Raw genomic sequence first — 19,007 nt, 5'->3', positions numbered from 1 at the left:
TGCTGGTTCCAGGCCCCACTTGGATCTTGAAAGGACATTTTCCACAGATTAATTTAGACATTTGAAACTCAAACCCATTGAAAAAAATAGCTTTCAAACTAAAAGTGGTTTGCAAGAGCGTTGTTACGAATCCCTTTTGGCCCGACAGTCTATGGGGGGGGGTGGTAGTGAGACCCATAACATAATTCATGCAAATTATAATTGTGACAAAGTAAAAGTGAGAATGAAATAACCAGGACAACTGAAATCTACCATTAAACTCAGAGTTTATTGTAAAACACACAGTAATGGGGGGAGCAGGAAAAGGGGCTGAGCTGGACCCAAGGAAAGAAACAATAAGTATTTAAAAAATACCCCTAAGCTAGACTAGCCTACTTTAACAACAGCTAACTAACCAAAAATACAGTGGGTGGTCCGCCCAGTTCTAACTAGTGTATTTAACAAAGTCTACCTACGGGTAGTGTATGCCCATGGGCAACTTGTCTTGGTTTTCCCTTTTCCCACCAGCAAACAAACACCATTACCAAAACAATACTCACATGTGATGAAAAAGTGCTATGGAGGTGCTCAAACAAAAGAGAGGTTAATGCACAAAGAGAGAGTGACACACAGAGACCTACAGACATGGCATTTACAGAGAGATTGAGCTCTAGAGCTAACAACTGATGGGGTTTTTAAACCAAGGGAAAGGAACTGTGATAGGGTAGGAAACAGGAGGAGGTGTGTCTTCTGATTGATGATTGATTGTTGACTGATTGGGGAGTGATGATTTTCACCTGTGAAGGGAGAAGGAGAGAAAAGAAACACACACACACAGGATACCCACACAGGATACTTGTATCCGTAACAAGCGTATGATGGACTCATGAGAGATGTTGATATGATCGTCAAAATTTAGGTCTGTGGCTAAATTTAACTTCATAAGACAACAAATAAGTCAGTTATTGAGCATAGCTTTATTTCATATGCACATGAGCTCTTAAAATAGTGTTACCTTTTCCAGCATGACTTCCACTGATAAGATACAGCCCACATTCTGTAGCATATAGGGTACTACTTGTCAAAATGAAGGCAATTTTGACCTAAACTTCATTATATGCTATAGATAGTAATTTGGCAATATAATAATATTTGTTTTAATTATAACACTGACTAGGCCTATAGCCTAAGAGTTTCAAATCAGAATGGTCAAGACTGTCTTTTGTCACAGCACCTTCGATACCTCTAAGATCCTCTTGCTTATGATGATGATGATGATGATGACAAGAATAACGGACAGGCGATGTTGTAGTCAGCTATGAGCAATCAAATCTGACGCAAAGAGGGTCCTCCGAACTTTGCCACCAAAAATGGCGACCTCCATGCTGTGCAGGAGGACAGCAATATTTAGCTGGGCTATTCGAATGGTTTCACCCTTAAAATTGTATAATCCTGCCAGCTCACACTGCGGGCTTCTACATCAGATAGCAAATTATAACCCTAAACCACTGAAATTAAATTTGAAAGATTCATACATACCAGATAGGGAAAGCGAGAAAACTCCGGAATGGCAGAAGACAGCGAAGTATGACCGCAAGCTATTCGGGCGGTATGGCTCTTCGTCGGGAATCGACCCTGCAAAGCTGTGGCCCAGCCATGCCCAGCTCGAGGAGATGATAGCAGAGGAGAGGGAATGGAACCCTCCGCTCCAGGTGATGCTGAAGAACGTCGAGGCGAAAACGAAGGAAGCCAATGCGAAACGTCTCGCGAGGTAAACAGCCATGCTAATACTAGCTATCTTTTTAGGATCTGTCAAATTACATGTTTGTTTATACGCAATGTGCCATACTAGATAACATTGAGAGAAATTGAGAATGGTAGTTACTGCTTGACATTTGCCTATATGACTCAAGGCAACTAGTTACATAGGCATGATATCTCTCAATGAGAGGCCTCTTGTTTGTATGCATGCATGTATGTATGTATAACGTAAATTAAATATGCTCAACAGTCTGATAGGCTTTGGTTCCAATTCATATTGTTATTTGATAGTGTTGTGGAAGTACAGCATTTCCTTGACGGGTGGATAAAGCTCTGTCTAACCATCCCTTTTTAGAGTAGCTTTTATGATGACATGATACTTGGCTAACACTCCCTCCTTCTTTTGCAGAGAGAAACTGGTTGCAGCCAATATGGCCAAGATGCCTAAGATGGTGGCTGACTGGAGGAAGGAAAAACGTGAGGCGAAACAGAAGTTGAAAGATGAGAAGGCGCGTCGTGAAAGGCTGCTAGCCGAGGCCAGAGAACGCTTTGGCTATGCTATGGACCCCCGAAGCCCCAAGTTCCTGGAGATGGTCAGTGAAATCGAAAAGGAGAAGAAGAAAAGGAAGCTGATGAAACGTAGACTAAAAGAAGAACAGACCCACGTCCCTCCTGCTGCTTCCTCGGCTGATTCCTCATCTTAAGGCACTGACTTTGTAAATATGACTATTTAGTCAACATTGTAAATGTTTTGTTGTTGTCAACTGTGCGTTTTGAGTTTGGTTGCTGTAATAAATGAAACGCACTAGAACGAGGTCTAATGTCTCATCATACTTTACTGACACTCAGGAGTATTTTTTTAAAACTTTACTTTACTTTTATAGACTAGTAGCTAGTATAGGAAGAATTATTTTTCATGTGATATAAACATGTTTATTATTGGAAAACAATTACACAATATATTAAAAACAGGCAAAATCCACAGCACACCACATTTAACTGTTTGGCAGACTTTTCTTATCTGGAGATGCAGAAGGAAAAACAAAGAATTACAATCTTGACTAACAGTCTGTCCTCACACAGATTAAGGGAAGCTGTATGTCGCATTTGACCAGCCATCCTCTGTGGATCACCTATAGATACAGGGGTGGCGGGCCACATTGTTCTGTGTGTACCAGTTGTAGAAGTATGCTGCATGGTTAGTCCACATCCACTAACCCTGGAGGTAGCATGCCAGGAGTAAGGAGGGGGGTTGGTGTGCCTTGTTAACTGCTGCAAAAAGCTATACTCTGGAGTTCTGAGCAGAGGTCAGGGTTCCTTGCAAGTTGTTGCAGTGAAACTGCTTGGTGCCACTCCAGAGAGTTCAAAGAGGATACCGTTTCTGATGGCTGAATCAGCCATCCGGGCAGTTCACAGATGTGGTCTAGGATTGTGAGACCGGTTGGACGTACTGCCAAATTCTCTAAAGCAACGTCAGAGGCAGCTTATGGTAGAGGAATTAACATTCAATTATCTGACAACAGCTCTGGTGGATGTTCCTGCAGTCAGCATGCCAATTGTACTCTCCCTCAAAACTGGAGACATAGTGGCATTGCATTTTGTGACAAAACTGCACATTTTAGAGTGGCCTTTTATTGCCCCCAGCACAAGGTGCACCTGTGTAATGATCATGCCGTTTAATCAGCTTCTTGATATGCCACACCTGTCAGATGGATGGATTAGCTTGGCTTGGAGAAAGGCTCACTAACAGGTATGTAAAAACAAAATGCACAAAAATAAGCTTTTTGTGCATATGGAAAAGGTGTATCTTTGATTTTGGCTCATGAAACATGGGACCAACACTTTACATGATGCATTTATATTTTTGTTCAGTGTATAAGATATGATTAACATAAAACATTCAGATCCAAAGACACAGGGATTTTAATTGGTTAAAGTTAGGTTATAGTTACAGAGGGATGAGGCTAAGCATGGGGTTAGCAAACCACCATCCAGAACCATATGAAATCGGCAGGCTGTATATAGTGTACACCAGAAATTGAGTCTTGATCTTGAGAGTTGGTCTGAGACCAAGTCAATGCAGGCTTAGTCTGGTCATGGTCTCAATACCCTCAGTCTGACTCAATATTTTAAAAATACCTGAATATCATTGCAACCATAAGGTGTCAGTTTCCCAGACACAGATGAAGCCTAGTCCTGGGTTAAGCATGTTCAATAGAGAATCTCCATTAGAAAATATATTTTTAGTCCAGGACTATGCTTCATCTGTGTCTGGGATACTGGCCCCAAGAGTTTAGGTGTACACCCTACAATTAGATCATGTATGTATTATAGGTTTTGTGTATTTGTATGCTGACTTCACAAAATACATTTCAATGTAAAAATATTTATCCCCTGGCCTTACATAGTGCACACTGTTGTGCAGACCGTGTATGTAACCTTTATTTAACTAGGCAAGTCAGTTAAGAACAAATTCTCATTTACAATGACAACCTACTGGAGAACAGTGCCTTGTTCAGGGGCAGAATGACAGATTGTTACCTTGTCAGCTTGGGGATTCAATCCAGCAACCTTTCAGTTACTGGCCCAACGCTCTAACCACTAGGCTACCTGTGGCCCATGATTGACACTGGGTGAGATGTCATGATCCACTGATTAAGTTCAAGGAAGTAGCAGGTAAGTTTATACACAGTATACAAAACATTAAGAACACCTTCCTAATATCTGAGTTACACCTCCTTCAGCCTTCAGAACAGCCTCAATTTGTCAGGGCATGGACTCTACAAGGTTTCTAACGCGTTCCACAGGGTTGATGGCCAATGTTAACTCCAATGCTTCCCACAGTTGTGTCAAGTTGGCTGGGTGTCTTTTGGGTGGTGGACCAATTATTGATACACACAGGAAAATTAAATGTGGAAAAATCCAGCAGCACTTAAATATTTTGTCTTGCCCATTCACCCTCTGAATGGTACACATACACAAACCTTGTCTCAAGGCTTAAAAATCCTTCAACCCATCTCCTCCCCTTCATAAACAAGGGATCATAGCGCAGTCAGTCTGTCATGCAAAGAGCAGGTGTTCATAATGTTTTGTACACTCCGTGTAGGTACCAGTCATACATCTTTATCTGTAAAGTCACCTCTTAATCAGTTTGTTATTTATAGGGCAATCTGGACAGGGATGGGTTATACTCTTTCAGATACGCTCCAGTAAAATAATATAAAACAATGAGGGATTCTAGCAAATGGACATATTTAATCATGTTTTTCAAATTGTTTAACCACACCTTTCTTTGCACAAGGTCTTGATTGACATTCATTACTTAAAATAATGTTTACACTATCAGAGGTTGAAAAGTTTAACTGACTACTTTCCTCTGTACATTGCAGCAGGGACAACTACATAAAACAAATGTAGCATGACCTATTGATTAAAGGTCCTTCTACATAAAATGTTAATACATTTGTTAAAATAACTCTGGGATCAAAGCAATGTCATACGTTATGTAGTCGTATGTCTGTCTTATTCAGTTATCACCAAAGGGATGCTTTTGTCAAACTGCTTACAGTAATACTCGATCACTTTTGGAGAAGTTAAAAGCAAAACTATACCTCACATATCCAAACATTACTTCCATTGTGAAGTTCATTTCAACATGTTTTCACCCAAAAAAGTAGATATACTGTATTCAAATTGTTTTGCGCAACTGCCTCCCAAATACTGTTATGGGTAACCAGTACAGTGATGTAAGTACCACACATTCAAACACTGAAGATAGAATCTGAACCTAACCACGGGTGTTAATCACCCAGTAGGTGGATAAAATGCCTCTGATCTAGAACCAGCAGGTAGAGGCAACTTCTACCAACTCCCATTCAAAACTCAAGTGTTTTAATCAGGGAGAGACCACCATCCATGAAGGACGGAGACTTTCACCACAAAGCAAGTAACATTTGGAGGCAGTGATCAAAGTGGCTGAGGATGAAAAAGAGAGCAAGTCTTCCTGGAGCATCTACACATGGCAGGGGAAGCAAGTCCAGTGATTGCTCAGCACAATGACACCGGTTATACTACAGTGGTGTGATTTCATCTTGGTCACTAGTGTCAGCCTTGAGTTTGGAGAGAGCAGCATGGATCCTGAACTGGGTGCGTGACTCCATGGAGTACTCCTTGTAGTTAGTTCTGAGGGAACAGAACAAAGTGGATAGGAATCATGAGTAAGACATAGTAACAACATTTCCCAAAATCATTGGGACAGTGACATGTTTTGGCTCTCCAGCACTTTGTACTTGAACCTGTATCAAAATCCTCAGTCATTGTATAATGTAAAATCCAAAGTGCTGGAGTACAGAGCCGAAATAGAAAGTCACTGTCCTAATAGTTTTGGAGCTAACTACCTTACAGCAGTCACCAACCCTGGTCCTGTAGAACACAATAGTGTGCAGGATTTTGTTTGTCTAGCCTCAATGCAACCAATTCAAATACAATTTTATTTGTCACATGCGCCTAATACAACAGGTGTAGGTAGACAACACTAAATGCTTACTTACAAGCACGTAACTCTTATTTCTGGTAAACTTCATTGTTGAATAAGAAAATATTTACTAAATAAAGTAAAAAATAAGAGCAACAAAATAACGAAGCTATATAAAAGGGGGTACCGGTACCAAGTCAATGTGCGGGGTACAAGTTAGTTGAGGTAATATGTACAGTTGAAGTTGGAAGTTCACAAACTGGTTTTAATGCCTCCAACCTAAGTGTTTCAACCACTCAAGTTATTGTTAACAAACTATAGTTTTGGCAAGTCGGTTAGGACATCCACTTTGTGCATGACACAAGTAATTTTTCCAATGATTGTTTACAGACAGATTATTTTACTGTATCACAATTCCAGTGGGTCAGAAGTTTACATACACTAAGTTGACTGTGCCTTTAAACAGCTTGGAAAATTCAAGAAATTATGTTATGGATTTAGAATATTCTGATCAGCTAATTGACATAATTTGAGTAAAATGGAGGTATACCTGTGGATGTATTTCAAGACTTACCTTCAAACTCAGTGCCTCTTTGCTTGACATCATGAAAAAAAAAAAATCAAAAGAAATCAGCCAAAACTTCAGAAAAGAAATGGTAGACCTCCACAAGTCTGGTTCATCCTTGGGAGCAATTTCCAAATGCCTGAAGGTACCAAGTTCATCTGAACAAACAATAGTACGCAAGTATAAACACCATGGGACCACGCAGCCATCCTACCGCTCAGGAAGGAGACGCGTTCTGTCTCCTAGAGATGAACGTACTTTGGTGCGAAAAGTGCAAATCAATCCCAGAACAACAGCAAAGGACCTTGTGAAGATGCTGGAGGAAACAGGTACAAAAGTATCTATATCCACAGTAAAACAAATCCTATATCGACATACCTGAAAGGCCGCTCCGCAAGGAAGCCACTGCTCCAAAACCGCCATTAAAAAGCCAAACTACGGTTTGCAGTTGCACATGGGAACAAAGATCATACATTTGGAGAAATGTCCTCTGGTCTGACAAAATAAAAATAGAACTGTTTGGCCATAATGACCATCGTTATGTTAGGAGGAAAAAGGGGGAGGCTTGCAAGCCAAAGAACACCATCCCAAGTGGGAAGCACAGGGGTGGCAGCATCATGCTGTGGGGGTGCTTTGCTGCACGAGGGACTGGTGCACTTCACAAAATAGATGGCACCATGAGGCAGGGAAAATGATGTCCTGATGTTGCTTTAATATATCTACATCAGTCAAAGTTAAAGCTTGGTCGCAATTGGGTCTTCCAAATGGACAATGACCTCAAGCACACTTACAAGGTCTGGAAAAATGGCTTAAGGACAACAACGTCAAGGTATTGGAGTGACCATCACAATGCCCTGACTTCAATCCTATAGAAAATTTGTGGGCTGAACTGAAAAAGCGTGTGCAAGCAAGGAAGCCTACAGTCCTGACTCAGTTACACCAGCTCTGTCGGGAGGAATGGGCCAAAATTCACCCAATTTGTGGTGGGAAGCTTGTGGAAGACTACCCAAAACATTTGACCCAAGTTTAAATTGATTAAGGCAATGCCACCAAATACTAATTGATTGTATAAACTTCTGACCCACTGGGAATGTGATGAAATAAAAGCTTAAATAAATCACTCTATTATTCTGACATTTCACATTCTTAAAATAAAGTGGTGAATCTAAAGGACATAAGACGGAATTTTTACTAGGATTAAATGTCAGGAATTGTGAAAAACGGAGTTTAAATGTATTTGGCTAAGGTGCATGTAAACTTACGACTTCAACTGTAGGTAGGGGTAAAGTGACTATGCATAGATAAACAGTGAGTAGCAAATAGTCCATGCAAATAGTCTGGGTAGCCATTTTACTTGCTGTTTAGCAGTCTTATGGCTTGGGGGTAGAAGCTGTTCAGAAGACTTTTGGACCTAGACTTGGCGCTCCGGTACCACTTGCCATACAGTAGCAGAGGGAACAGTCTGACTAGGGTGGCTGGAGTATTTGGCCATTTTTAGGGCCTTCCTCTGACACCGCCTAGTATAGAGGTCCTGGATGGCAGGAAGTTGGCCCCAGTGATGTATTGGGCCGTACGCACTACCCTCTAGTCTAGTGATTTGCGGTCGGAAGCAGAGCAGTTGCCATACCACGCGGTGATGCAACCAGTCAGGATGCTCTCGATGGTGCAGCTGTAGAACTTTGACGATCTGAGGACACATGCTAAATCTTTTCAGTCTCCCGAGGGGGAATAGGCGTTGTCGTTCCCTTGTCACAACAGTCTTGGTGTGTTTGGACCATGATAGTTTGTTGGGGATGTGGACACCAAGGCACTTGAAGCTCAACCTGCTCCACTACAGCCCCGTCAATGAGAATGGGGGTGTGCTCTACGATCATCTCATTTGTCTTGATCACGTTGAGAGGTTTTCCTGGCACCACACTTCCAGGTCTCTGACCTCCTTCCTATAGGCTGGCTCATCATTGTGGGTGATCAGGCCTACCACCGTTGTGTGAAAACGTAATGGTGTTGGAGTCATGCTTGGCCACGCAGTCGTGAGTGAACAGGGAGTATAGGACGGGACTGAGCACGCACCCCTGCGGGCCCCAGTGTTGAGGATCATCATGGCAGATGTGTTGTTGGCTACCCTTACGACCTGAGGGAGGCCCATCAGGAAGTCCATGATCCAGTTGCAGAGGGAAGTGTTTAGTCCCAGGGTCCTTAGCTTAGTGATGAGCTTTGAGGGCACTATGGTGTTGAACACTGAGCTGTAGTCAATGAACAGCATTCTCAAGTAGGTGTTCCTTTTGTCCAGGTGGGAAAGGGCAGTGTTGAGTGCAATAGAGATTGTGTCATCTGTGGATCTGTTGGGGCGGCATGCAAATTGGAGTCAGTCTAGGGTTTCTGGGATGATAGTGTTGAGGCGATTCATGACCAGCCTTTCAAAGCTGGCGGGATTTATTATAAGGGTCCGGGTTAGAGTCACGCTCCTTGAAAGCGGCAGCTCTACCCTTTAGCTCAGTGCGGAAGTTGCCTGGAATCCATGGCTTCTGGTTGCGGTATGTACGTACGGTCACTGTGGAGACGACTTCATCGATGCCCTTATTGATGAAGCCAATGACTGATGTGATGTACTCCATGCCATCGAAAGAATCCCAGAACATATTCAAGTCTGTGCTAGCGAAACAGTCCTATAGCTTAGCATCTGACCACTTCTGTATTGAGCGAGTCACTGGTACTTCCTGCTTTAGTTTTCGCTTGTAATCAGGACTCAGGAGGATAGATTTATGGTCAGATTTGCCAAATTGAGGGCGAGAGAGAGCTTTGTACACATCTGTGTGTGGAGTAATGATGGCATAGTTATTTTTTTTCTCATGGCACATGTAAAATGCTGGTAGAAATATTAGGTAAAGCGGATTTAAGTTTCCCTACATTAAAGTCCCCGGTCACTAGGAGCGCCGCCTCTGAGCATTTTCTTGTTTGCTTATGGCTTTATACAGCTCGTTGAGTGAGATCGTAGTACCAGCATCGGTTTGGGGTGGGAAATAGACAGCTACGAAAAATACAGATGAAAACTCTTGGTAAATAGTATGGTCTACAGCTTGTCATGATACTCTACCTCTACTGAGCATTTTTTTAGAGACTTCCTTTATTTGATTTCGTGCACCAGTGGTTATTGACAAATAGACAGACTGGCACCCCTTGTCTTACCGGAGGCAGCTGTTCCATCTTGCCGGTGCACGGAAAAACCAGTCAACTGTATATTATCCATGTCGTAGTTCAGCCACGACTCAAACACACAATATTAAAGTTTATGGCCCTTTGGTAGGATAGTCTTGAACGGAGCTCATCCAGTTTATTCTGCTATGATTGCACGTTAGCCAATAGGACAGATGGTAGAGGCATCCCCTGTATCTGCATCTTCTCTTCACATGAATGACAGTGATTTGGGCCTGGTTGGGTATCTGGAATACTCTTTAAAGAAAAAAATCTTTGTCTAGTTCGAGGTGAGTAATCGCTGTTCTGATATCCAGAAGCTCTTTTCGGGTCAAAATAAATTAAATAATTGGTTAGGTGCCCGTAAAACAGCATCCATTGCCATTCCTTTCAACTAACCAATCAACAGAATCTTCATTAGTTTAATAAGGTTTTTTCATGTCGAGCTGGAATTTAAGCCTGCTACATCCTACTACAGCTTGTAGGCTGTAATGGAACAACCAGTAAGAGATGACTCACTTGGCTTTCACCAGTAGTTTGATGGCCTCCTCCTTGCGGCCCGTGTCTATGTAGACCACACTGAGCTCCAGCAGAGCGTTGGGCACCAGGTAATGGTCAAACTTGATCTTCTTCTCACTGGAGGTTAGAGAACAGACGGCATATTAACAACCTCTTAGTCATTTGCAAAGAGCATGTTTAAATATCACTGACTGTTCTAAAAAATCATCTCTAGACATTATTCAGAGTGCATTTCACTGCTATGAGGTCTATCATAAAACATTGTGGTTTAATCAAAACAAAGAACACATTGTTTGATTTGATACTGTGAAAATATTTCCTTTTGGCATGGATGAGCTTGTTAAAAGTGACACTCTGGACCTAAGGAAGAATAATGGCTAATGGGGATCCGAATAAACCAATAAATTAATTGTACAACCTCTCAGCAAACATAATACGTATGCGTCGGCATGCATTTACCATTTTGATATGTAACACACAGATTCCAGGTGTGTATAAATGAAAGATACCCAGACTAAAAGAGTCCCAACGTCACCTGTTGTACACCTTGTTGAAGCATTCCTCTGCAGCCCGAATGTGTCCCTGGTTCTTCAGACACAGCCCCTTCAGTAGGTGGATCACACAGCGGTCATCCATTGAATACTCATTCGCTTCCAAAACAAAACAGATTATAAAACCATGCATTCAAAATGACTCAACACAGGCTCAAGCAGAATGTGTGTAGATTCAGTCTTTATCCATTCACTTTTGGTGATATAACAGTGGTTATTGCTTCATGACCCACTGAGGCAAGCAGGCTGATTTGGCCCAGATCAGTCTGACTGCCTGAAACTGGTTAACCCCGACATGTTGCAGTACCGGGAGATTCCAGTAGGATGCGCTCTGCCTCCACCAGTGTCTGCAGCATGCCCTCGGTCAGCTCCGGCCGCTTGCTGATCATGGAAAAGCCGTTCCACATGTACATCATCTCCTACAGCACAGTGTAGCAATAGTGAATACTGTCAGAACCACACAAATACAAGTGACCCTCACCATTTTAGCAACAGATTTGTGCATGTCTTTATGCAGCTTTGCACATGCGTGTTTGTGGGGTCTCACCAGCACAGGTACTGGGAGCCTCACTGGGCAGCTAGCTTTGTAACGTCTAGCCTTGCGAATGGCAAACTTCTCTGTGGGTGGAGACTTCCCTGCTATCTTTTGCTTGAAGGTGGACACCTGTCTAAGAGAGTAGGCAAAGACAGAAAAAGAGAAGGGGCCAGGAAAGAGGGGTGGTCACAATGAAATGGGACTGGGGAACTTCAAGTTTTTGTTTTGATGAACATCTTACCTGAAGAGGTCCACCTCATCTTCCCCAAAAGGCCTAGCCTCCCCCGGAGCAAGCATGCTCAGGTAAGCAGCCTTCATGTACACATACATGGCCTGAAGGAAAGATGCACCTTAGTCAGGACCCAGCCATACAGTAAGCGGAGTTTAATAATGTCAAGTCTGTTGTGGGGATAAAAATACATCATTGGCTTTAAAAGCCATACAGTTAGTGGGCAGGTCAAAACTATTGACTGGGTTCAATTAAGAGTGTCTGCTAAAGTGGGTTTTTTCTTAAATTGGGTCCTAGGCTATACTCAACACTACAGCACAATCTCTTGCCTTGGACCAGCGACTCTCATTGCTCAGTAGGTCAGCGTAGAAGTAGGCCATCCTCCACACGCACTTGTAGGTGAAGCACCACATCAGCTCCCAGTAGCACATGTGGTGGAACTGCTTCCACTGCTGCTGAGCTTTGCAGCCATCCTCAAACAGCACCACCGCCTGGTGACATGTCGTCATTACAGTACCCCCACCAGCAAACTACAGGCACACACTGATCTCATTCGTGGCCTATCAATACAAACACCACTGCTAAATATGACTGGAAAAACAGACAGATAAAAAAAATAGCATAGACATGTAGTTTGAGGCTCACCTCATCAATGTTCCCCTTGATTGCCTCAGCCCTGCCTGCAAAGAAGAGAAATATGGCCCCCTGAAGGGAAGTGGAGAGAAATGTAAACACTCTCTGATAAAAACACATAATAGTTTGTCGGTGGCTAGCACTTGTAAAATGACACACTTACACAATGGTAGCTCAAGCATAAGCACCTCCTCTGACTAAATGGCCTACGCATGGTCAGTGCATTACTTACCCACATTACGCCCACATTGTAAACCTATTACTTTATATTGTGTTTGCCCAGAAGTCTGCTGGTATCGGTACACATTGTGTTCCATACAGAGTTGAGTTTGCTTTGGGCTGGGTGATAGCCTGGGGAGGAGGAGTGTCACTCACCTGTGGGTAGCGGAGCCGGAAAGGCTTCAGCAGCTCCTCAGCATCAGCCACGTCCCCCTCACCGGTCCCTGTAGAGTGATAAAGAACTGAAGATGCTGTGTATGGACAAAACCAGAAACTCACACAGTCTACCCTCTCGTTCTTTATCTCTCGCTCTTTCACACATGCGTGTATGTTATGTAATTGTGTCATTTCCGAACAGCCAAGTAATTTGTGATCTCCATTCACTTCCTGGTTGTGAAGAGTGGAGTACCGAGTATGAAGGTGAGGAAGGTGTAGTAACAGAGCAACAGCAGGGCACACAGCATGGACCGCAGGTTGTTTGTAGTGGCACCATCATTCAGCTGGGACAGACCATACTCCTGCACACAAAAACATACAATATATAGTGAGAGGGGGCAGACTGAGACAACCTGTAAAGCAGGGCTGCCCAACGCTGTTCCTTTAGAGCTGCTGTCATGTAGAGCATCTAGCAAACCGGACTATAATAATGACCTGCTTGTTAAGGTGAATCATGTTAATTAAATACAGCAGGCTAGCTCTCCAGAAACAGGGTTGGGCAGCCCTGCTGTAAACCAATCACTTTCTAGACAAGTTAGAATGAGCAACTATACCTTGTCTCCAGAGAAGCCAGCAAACTCTAAAACTTTGAGTAACCGAGGTGGAAACATGGAAAGAGTCTGTGGAAAACAGTACAGAATCCTGTGATACAGCATAAGGTCTGACTGACATGTGTGCTAAAACACGCAATGATCTACCAAATGGACCATTAATGGAATACGGGGATGCTTGTGGGACAAACCAAGTTGAATGCTCCGATCCCAAAAGACACCCCTCCCTCTAAATGAATGTGGTTGGGTCCTTGGAGAGAGCTGTTTGACTGTATGAAGGTGTGCAGCTCCCTGTGTCATAAAAAGGCAATTTGGTCATTCATAGTCTAACATCATTATACATCATATTATTATAGACTGTAATAATGCCTGATTATTAAGCAATAAACACATCTAAATGATTAACGACACACTTACCGGTGAAAATGACCATGATTGTTTCAACAACTGAGCACAGTCTTATTGTAATAGCAGTGCATCATTTGGTAAACAGAATTTTTGACTCTAGCTGTTGATTCACAATCACTCTGTGAGCCTGTTTAATGTGAGAACCATTTCTGCCGTTTCTTCTGCAAACTTACTTGTAAATCAGGTAACTGTTGCGTACTTTGATTCCTCCTTTGATAAAACTCACCATGTTCTCATCCTTAAGGAAGAGGGAAAATAAAACATTTTAACAAAAGGTATCAACTGGTGAGACAGTAATGTACTGTATTCACAAATGAATGAGAGGACAGGGGAAACTTGTTCGATCGCTCTTTAAAAACTATGCACACAGACTCAAAACACCAAGAAGCAGGAAGGCAAACAACTAGAATGCGTTCCATCGACCACTATCTAATCAGTTGGATACAGTTATCATACATACAGGTAACGGTCAACATAAAGGAAACACCAGCATAAAGTATCTTAATAGGGCCACCAGAACAGCTTCAATGCATCTTGGTATAGATTCTACAAGTGTCTGGAACTCTATTAGAGGTATGAAACACCATTCTTCCACAAGAAATCACATAATTTTGTGGTTTGTTGATGGTGGTGGAAAACGCTGTCTCAAGCGCCGCTCCAGAATCTCCAATAAGGGTTACAGGGGGTTGAGATCTGATGATTGAGAGACAGACATACACATGCACCCACTTTAAAGCCTTTATGCTCCCTTGAGACCTCTTTTTCAAAATAAGTGATCTCTTCTCTTCTTCTAATGGGCAACAAGGCCTTTTTATACATTATCCTAAGCATGATGGGATGTTAATTGCTTAATTGACTCAGAAAACCACACCTGTGTGGAAGCACCTGCTGTCAATATACTCTGTATCCCTCATTTACTCAAGTGTTTCCTTTATTTTGGCAGTGACCTGTGCATAATTGCCAAACGAAACATCAGCAGTGTCATTAATCAGGATCAGTAAGATTTAGAGTGGAGGACAGGAGGACCCATCTTACCTGTAGGAAGGTGAGAGCAGCCCTTTGGAGCAAGCATTCAGCATAACACGCATCAGCATGGAGAGCTTGGAGCTGCTCTGCAAACCCACACACCCACCCGGTCAGTGGCTATTTGAAATCTGCCATAATAGGCTGAGATGCCCAATTATAAAAGCGCTCTTACCTTCAGTTAGATGCTCTCCAGGTGATTTACTGATATTACTAGGGGACTTTCGTCGAAACCTAAGAAGAAATGAGACCATCTATGAGTGTAAGACTAAAAATGTTGACATCTCATTGAGCAATGCATGTTTCTCATGTTAATCAAATGGGCATTAATGTGGAACATTAACATTTCGGCCACCTCAAGTGTCCTTGCTTGCTGTATGCCAGGGGTGTCATTCATTCCATGGAGGGCGTAGTGTCTGTAGATTTTTGCTTTCAATTAAGCCCTAGGTGTGGGGGAGTTCCTTAATTCATCAATCAAGTACAAGGGAGCAAAAACCAGCAGCCACTCGGCTCTTCATGGAATGAGTTTGTCACCTGTGCTGTAGGCCCCTCAAACTCACCTCTGGACTTCGAAGCCAATTTCAGTGATTGTTTTTATTGTTTATTGGCAATTCATTCTCAGGTAGAACAGAAAACCAGCAGGCTCCTGACCTCGTAGGGTAAGAGTTGAATACCACTGCTGTAGGCAATCAATAGAGCTGCTCTGGCCATGCAAACACAGGCAAATTCCAGCCGGGGCGCAAAGAGACCTGGTTGCCATGTAAATGCTCTCATTTGCCTGCAGGTTATGGCTGATGGACAGGAGACTAATAGCTCTAGTGGTATATTAGGCCTCAATGTTAGAGGCCAGACCAACTGTCATAGTATTCCAGGATTTCCCTCAATTTACCTTTTCTGGATGTTGCTTGTGTCTATAATATGAACTAATGTGTTAAAGAGGACATGAAACAGATGAGTGTCCATGTATAGTAGCATCCTCACCTCTGGCAGACCTCCTGGGCACTCTTCATGGTGTTGCCTGCGTTGACGATGTCATCCTGCTGGAAGGTCATCATAGCCTGCATCTCCAGCACAGTAGCGTAGATCAGAGCATGGTACATGCTCTCCTTCGCCCTTCAATGCAACACACAACATCATACACACCTCACTGACAACAATCAGAAAACAGCAAGTATTTATTGTCCAGGGAACATTTTAATTTCCTTTCGGAAAAAAAGTGGCTTTCTTCCAATATAGAGACTGGCTTTGCCCTATTAGTAACGAGGAAAGACAGAGTAGCCAACAACAGACACCTAATTATTTTCCTATTTCACTCCAGCAGTATGGTGTTTATTTTCCAGGGCCTCCGTTCTGCCCGTTGAGCCCTGGGCGTCAGCTTCAGTAAACACTCCATATCCTGGAGAAGTGACGAGGCCTGATGCTTTGGGTAGAAGGAAGTGACACTTCACTGTACTACACCAAAATACATCACACCTCAACAGCGCTGATGCTGCACTAAGTTACACACCACTCAACAACAAATGGCTAAAGGCTGCACAAATATACCTCAAGTCACCCTCTACATGCTAATTGGCCAATGGAGAGTTTGAAGCTCACTTTAGTCCAGAGAGAGTGGCACTGTTACCGTGGCCGCAGTTTGTCCAGGCTCTCACTGAAGTGGTTGTTGAGGAAGAGGTCCAGGGCCTCCATACACTCCTCAAGGCACACCTGCAGGGTCATCTGTGAGGAGCTGCACGCACACACACTACAATGGTTACATGACAGTAAGAATCAGCTTTAGTATCGTCGCTCTTCCTGAGAGAAAGAAAATAGGTAATGGAAGGGCTCTATGGCCCATAGGTAAGTAGCCTGCAACCGTGTCAATACACATGCACAAGCACCCACCTGTTCACAGCAGTCTGCACACACCGCTCATAGTGTCTCTTACCATCATTACGGCATTGTTGGGTTCAGAGCATGCAAGAAAGGCATTTCCTTGTACTTGTGCACATAACATTAAAACCTGGCACGGATGGATCTGAAGCTCTCCGACGCACAGTAAAAAGAACATTTAAGAAAATCCTTTCGGGCCAATCTAGTCCTGTGAAAAATTCTCAAATGTACGCATTTATTTAGAGTCAGAACTCTTAGAAATCAGCTGCAAGATGATCTAAGAAAACACTACAGTGGATTTCTCCCTCCACAAAGAGCTCGTCAACATAAAACGTTATATTCCTTAGAAACATTAAATAAACATGCACTAAACTAACACTACACTTAACTTCACAGGAATAAGTTAGAAAGGGAGTCATTCTAAAATAAATAAGATATCTTCAGCTATTCATGCATTGACTGGTCTTTTATTGAATTATTTGATTCGACATGAAATAAACCCTCACAAAATATTAATTGTTAAACTACTATCCTGACCCTGTCCATCTCAATGTCAACACAACATCAATGTAAAGAGGGAAATAACCTTTAAAATAACTTCCGAATAAAGTAATGTAACTGAGTTACTTGATCAGTAAGTACTTGTATTGACAATATATAAAACAGCTGCGTATTTACATTAATTAAATTTATGTTGAATAACTATATAAACCGAACAACCAAGATATATAAATGATTAAAAAGTTCAGGGCAGTAGGCCAAGCTTTCACGACGTTGAAACTTACTTCGCTGCCGCAGGTGCATCTTTCCCATTGGACATTTTTCTTCCGGGCACTCTGCCCAAAACACCTGTCGAAAAGTAGCCTACTCAGAAGGGTTTGAGAAAAAACATTAACTAGCGAATTGTCTTAATAACAAGCTGGTGGAGGGTTGGTTGATTCCGCGTTAAGAACAGAAGTTGCATTGAGCTGTGGAATCGTGTTGGGATTGTAACTTGAGAAGAGTAGCAGAGAAGCGTCAAGTGCTCGAAAGCGGTGTGGGAAAATAAACGAGAACTGAATCGACTCCTCCTTCAACATCCGCAGGCTCAATGGGTAATGTCTAGAAGGGATATTGCTTTTGTCAAATGGACGTCAAAAATAATATCTTTTTTGTTTCTTTGTTGCATTTTAGCTAACCCTAAACATTTTCGTAACCTTAACCTAATTATCCTAACCTGCTGCGTAAGTTCTCCTGAAACTGCTACGAAAATGTTTTGACAAGAGCTGTATCCCTTCCAGACAAAACCGGCTCAATGACACGAACACTTTGCAAACCTGCCATAACCTTTAATCAAAGAACATACATAATGGCTCAACGTCAACATGGCTATTTCTTAGTCATTGGTCTATATGGCCATGGCCTATTTTATGTATATCTTGGCAAAATAATAGGATAAGAAACTACAGTTTTCTAACAGCCTACATGTTTATTAAGTAATTAATTCGGGAATATATTACTTGTGTTGTTTGACTCAAGAAAATGTCACATGCCAAGCCTCTCTTATATGTGACCCTTTACATATTAACACTGTTCTGTAAACTGTATAACTCACTGGAGATGGAAAAACCCTAAAAGTATACACCAGTTCAAATGAATTCCATTCTCACTGAAGTTATATAGAGCCCCACAGTGGAGGTGTCATAATACCATAAAACCACAAGGTGAATTTTATCAATATATTCGGCTCTATTTTCACTCCGATTCGAAAATGCTAATTAGCATCAAAGTAGACATCTTGCAAAACTACAAATCTCCGCACACTCCTGCACTTCATCTGTTGCTGACACCTTTACTAACAGTTGTGTCAATTTAAAACTTAGCCAATTTATAGCCAATTTAGGAATTACTACATTTAACTAACTTTAGATAGTTAATCCAGAGATTCTTACCTTCTCGTCCAGATCATCATGGCATTTGTAGTTCTTTATGACAGCCACATTAGCAGCTTATTAGCTTTTCATTTTTGGGAGGTAAATACATGCGAGGTTATTGATAAAAGTTACATTGTCCTGGAGAGATATACAAAACGTCACGCCAGGGTAAACCTTCACGAAACACAGCCCTTATTTGAAGTGTTTCTAAAATCCCCTGTGGAAAAATGGGGGTTATAGAGTACTGTGGTACTCTATAACCAGCTGAAGTAAACACCCCCATCTCTTTCCATTTAATCACTGAAACATTATTGTACAATATGTGGACTGATCACCCTTTTAATTCAGTTAGGAATTAATCTAAAGC

General features: G+C 42.2%; 2 protein-coding genes across 5 annotated transcripts; one reads left to right on the top strand and one right to left on the bottom strand.

Moving 5' to 3' along the window:
* Positions 1–852: 852 nt before the first annotated feature.
* Positions 853–2,555, top strand: LOC123999594 (growth arrest and DNA damage-inducible proteins-interacting protein 1-like). The gene is made up of 2 exons (XM_046305508.1): positions 853–1,750; positions 2,150–2,555. Exons 1-2 carry the CDS (start codon positions 1,350–1,352, stop codon positions 2,442–2,444), a joined length of 696 nt encoding a protein of 231 aa, XP_046161464.1. The 5' UTR covers positions 853–1,349; the 3' UTR covers positions 2,445–2,555.
* Positions 2,556–4,973: 2,418 nt separating this feature from the next.
* Positions 4,974–18,080, bottom strand: LOC123999593 (tetratricopeptide repeat protein 39A-like). 4 transcript variants are annotated; one of them, XM_046305504.1, is made up of 18 exons: positions 17,513–18,027; positions 16,480–16,599; positions 15,837–15,968; positions 15,031–15,089; positions 14,868–14,944; positions 14,006–14,070; positions 13,616–13,715; positions 13,428–13,493; positions 13,067–13,175; positions 12,814–12,881; positions 12,451–12,510; positions 12,135–12,296; positions 11,818–11,909; positions 11,589–11,709; positions 11,349–11,460; positions 11,026–11,140; positions 10,491–10,607; positions 4,974–5,922 (listed from the first exon to the last, which is right to left on the bottom strand). In XM_046305504.1, the coding sequence occupies exons 1-18, from the start codon at positions 17,545–17,547 to the stop codon at positions 5,811–5,813; spliced, it is 1,722 nt and encodes a 573-aa protein (XP_046161460.1). In that variant the 5' UTR covers positions 17,548–18,027; the 3' UTR covers positions 4,974–5,810. The 4 variants fall into 4 exon arrangements, with proteins under 4 accessions (XP_046161460.1, XP_046161461.1, XP_046161462.1 ...); XM_046305505.1 differs by having other exon boundaries at positions 16,480–16,584; positions 17,513–18,024; XM_046305506.1 differs by lacking the exon at positions 17,513–18,027 and having other exon boundaries at positions 16,452–16,590.
* Between the last annotated feature and the right edge of the window lie 927 nt (positions 18,081–19,007).

This window comes from Oncorhynchus gorbuscha, linkage group LG16 (assembly GCF_021184085.1).
Source record: "Oncorhynchus gorbuscha isolate QuinsamMale2020 ecotype Even-year linkage group LG16, OgorEven_v1.0, whole genome shotgun sequence".
Lineage (NCBI taxonomy): Eukaryota > Metazoa > Chordata > Actinopteri > Salmoniformes > Salmonidae > Oncorhynchus > Oncorhynchus gorbuscha.
This window is presented reverse-complemented; position numbering and strand designations above follow the sequence as displayed.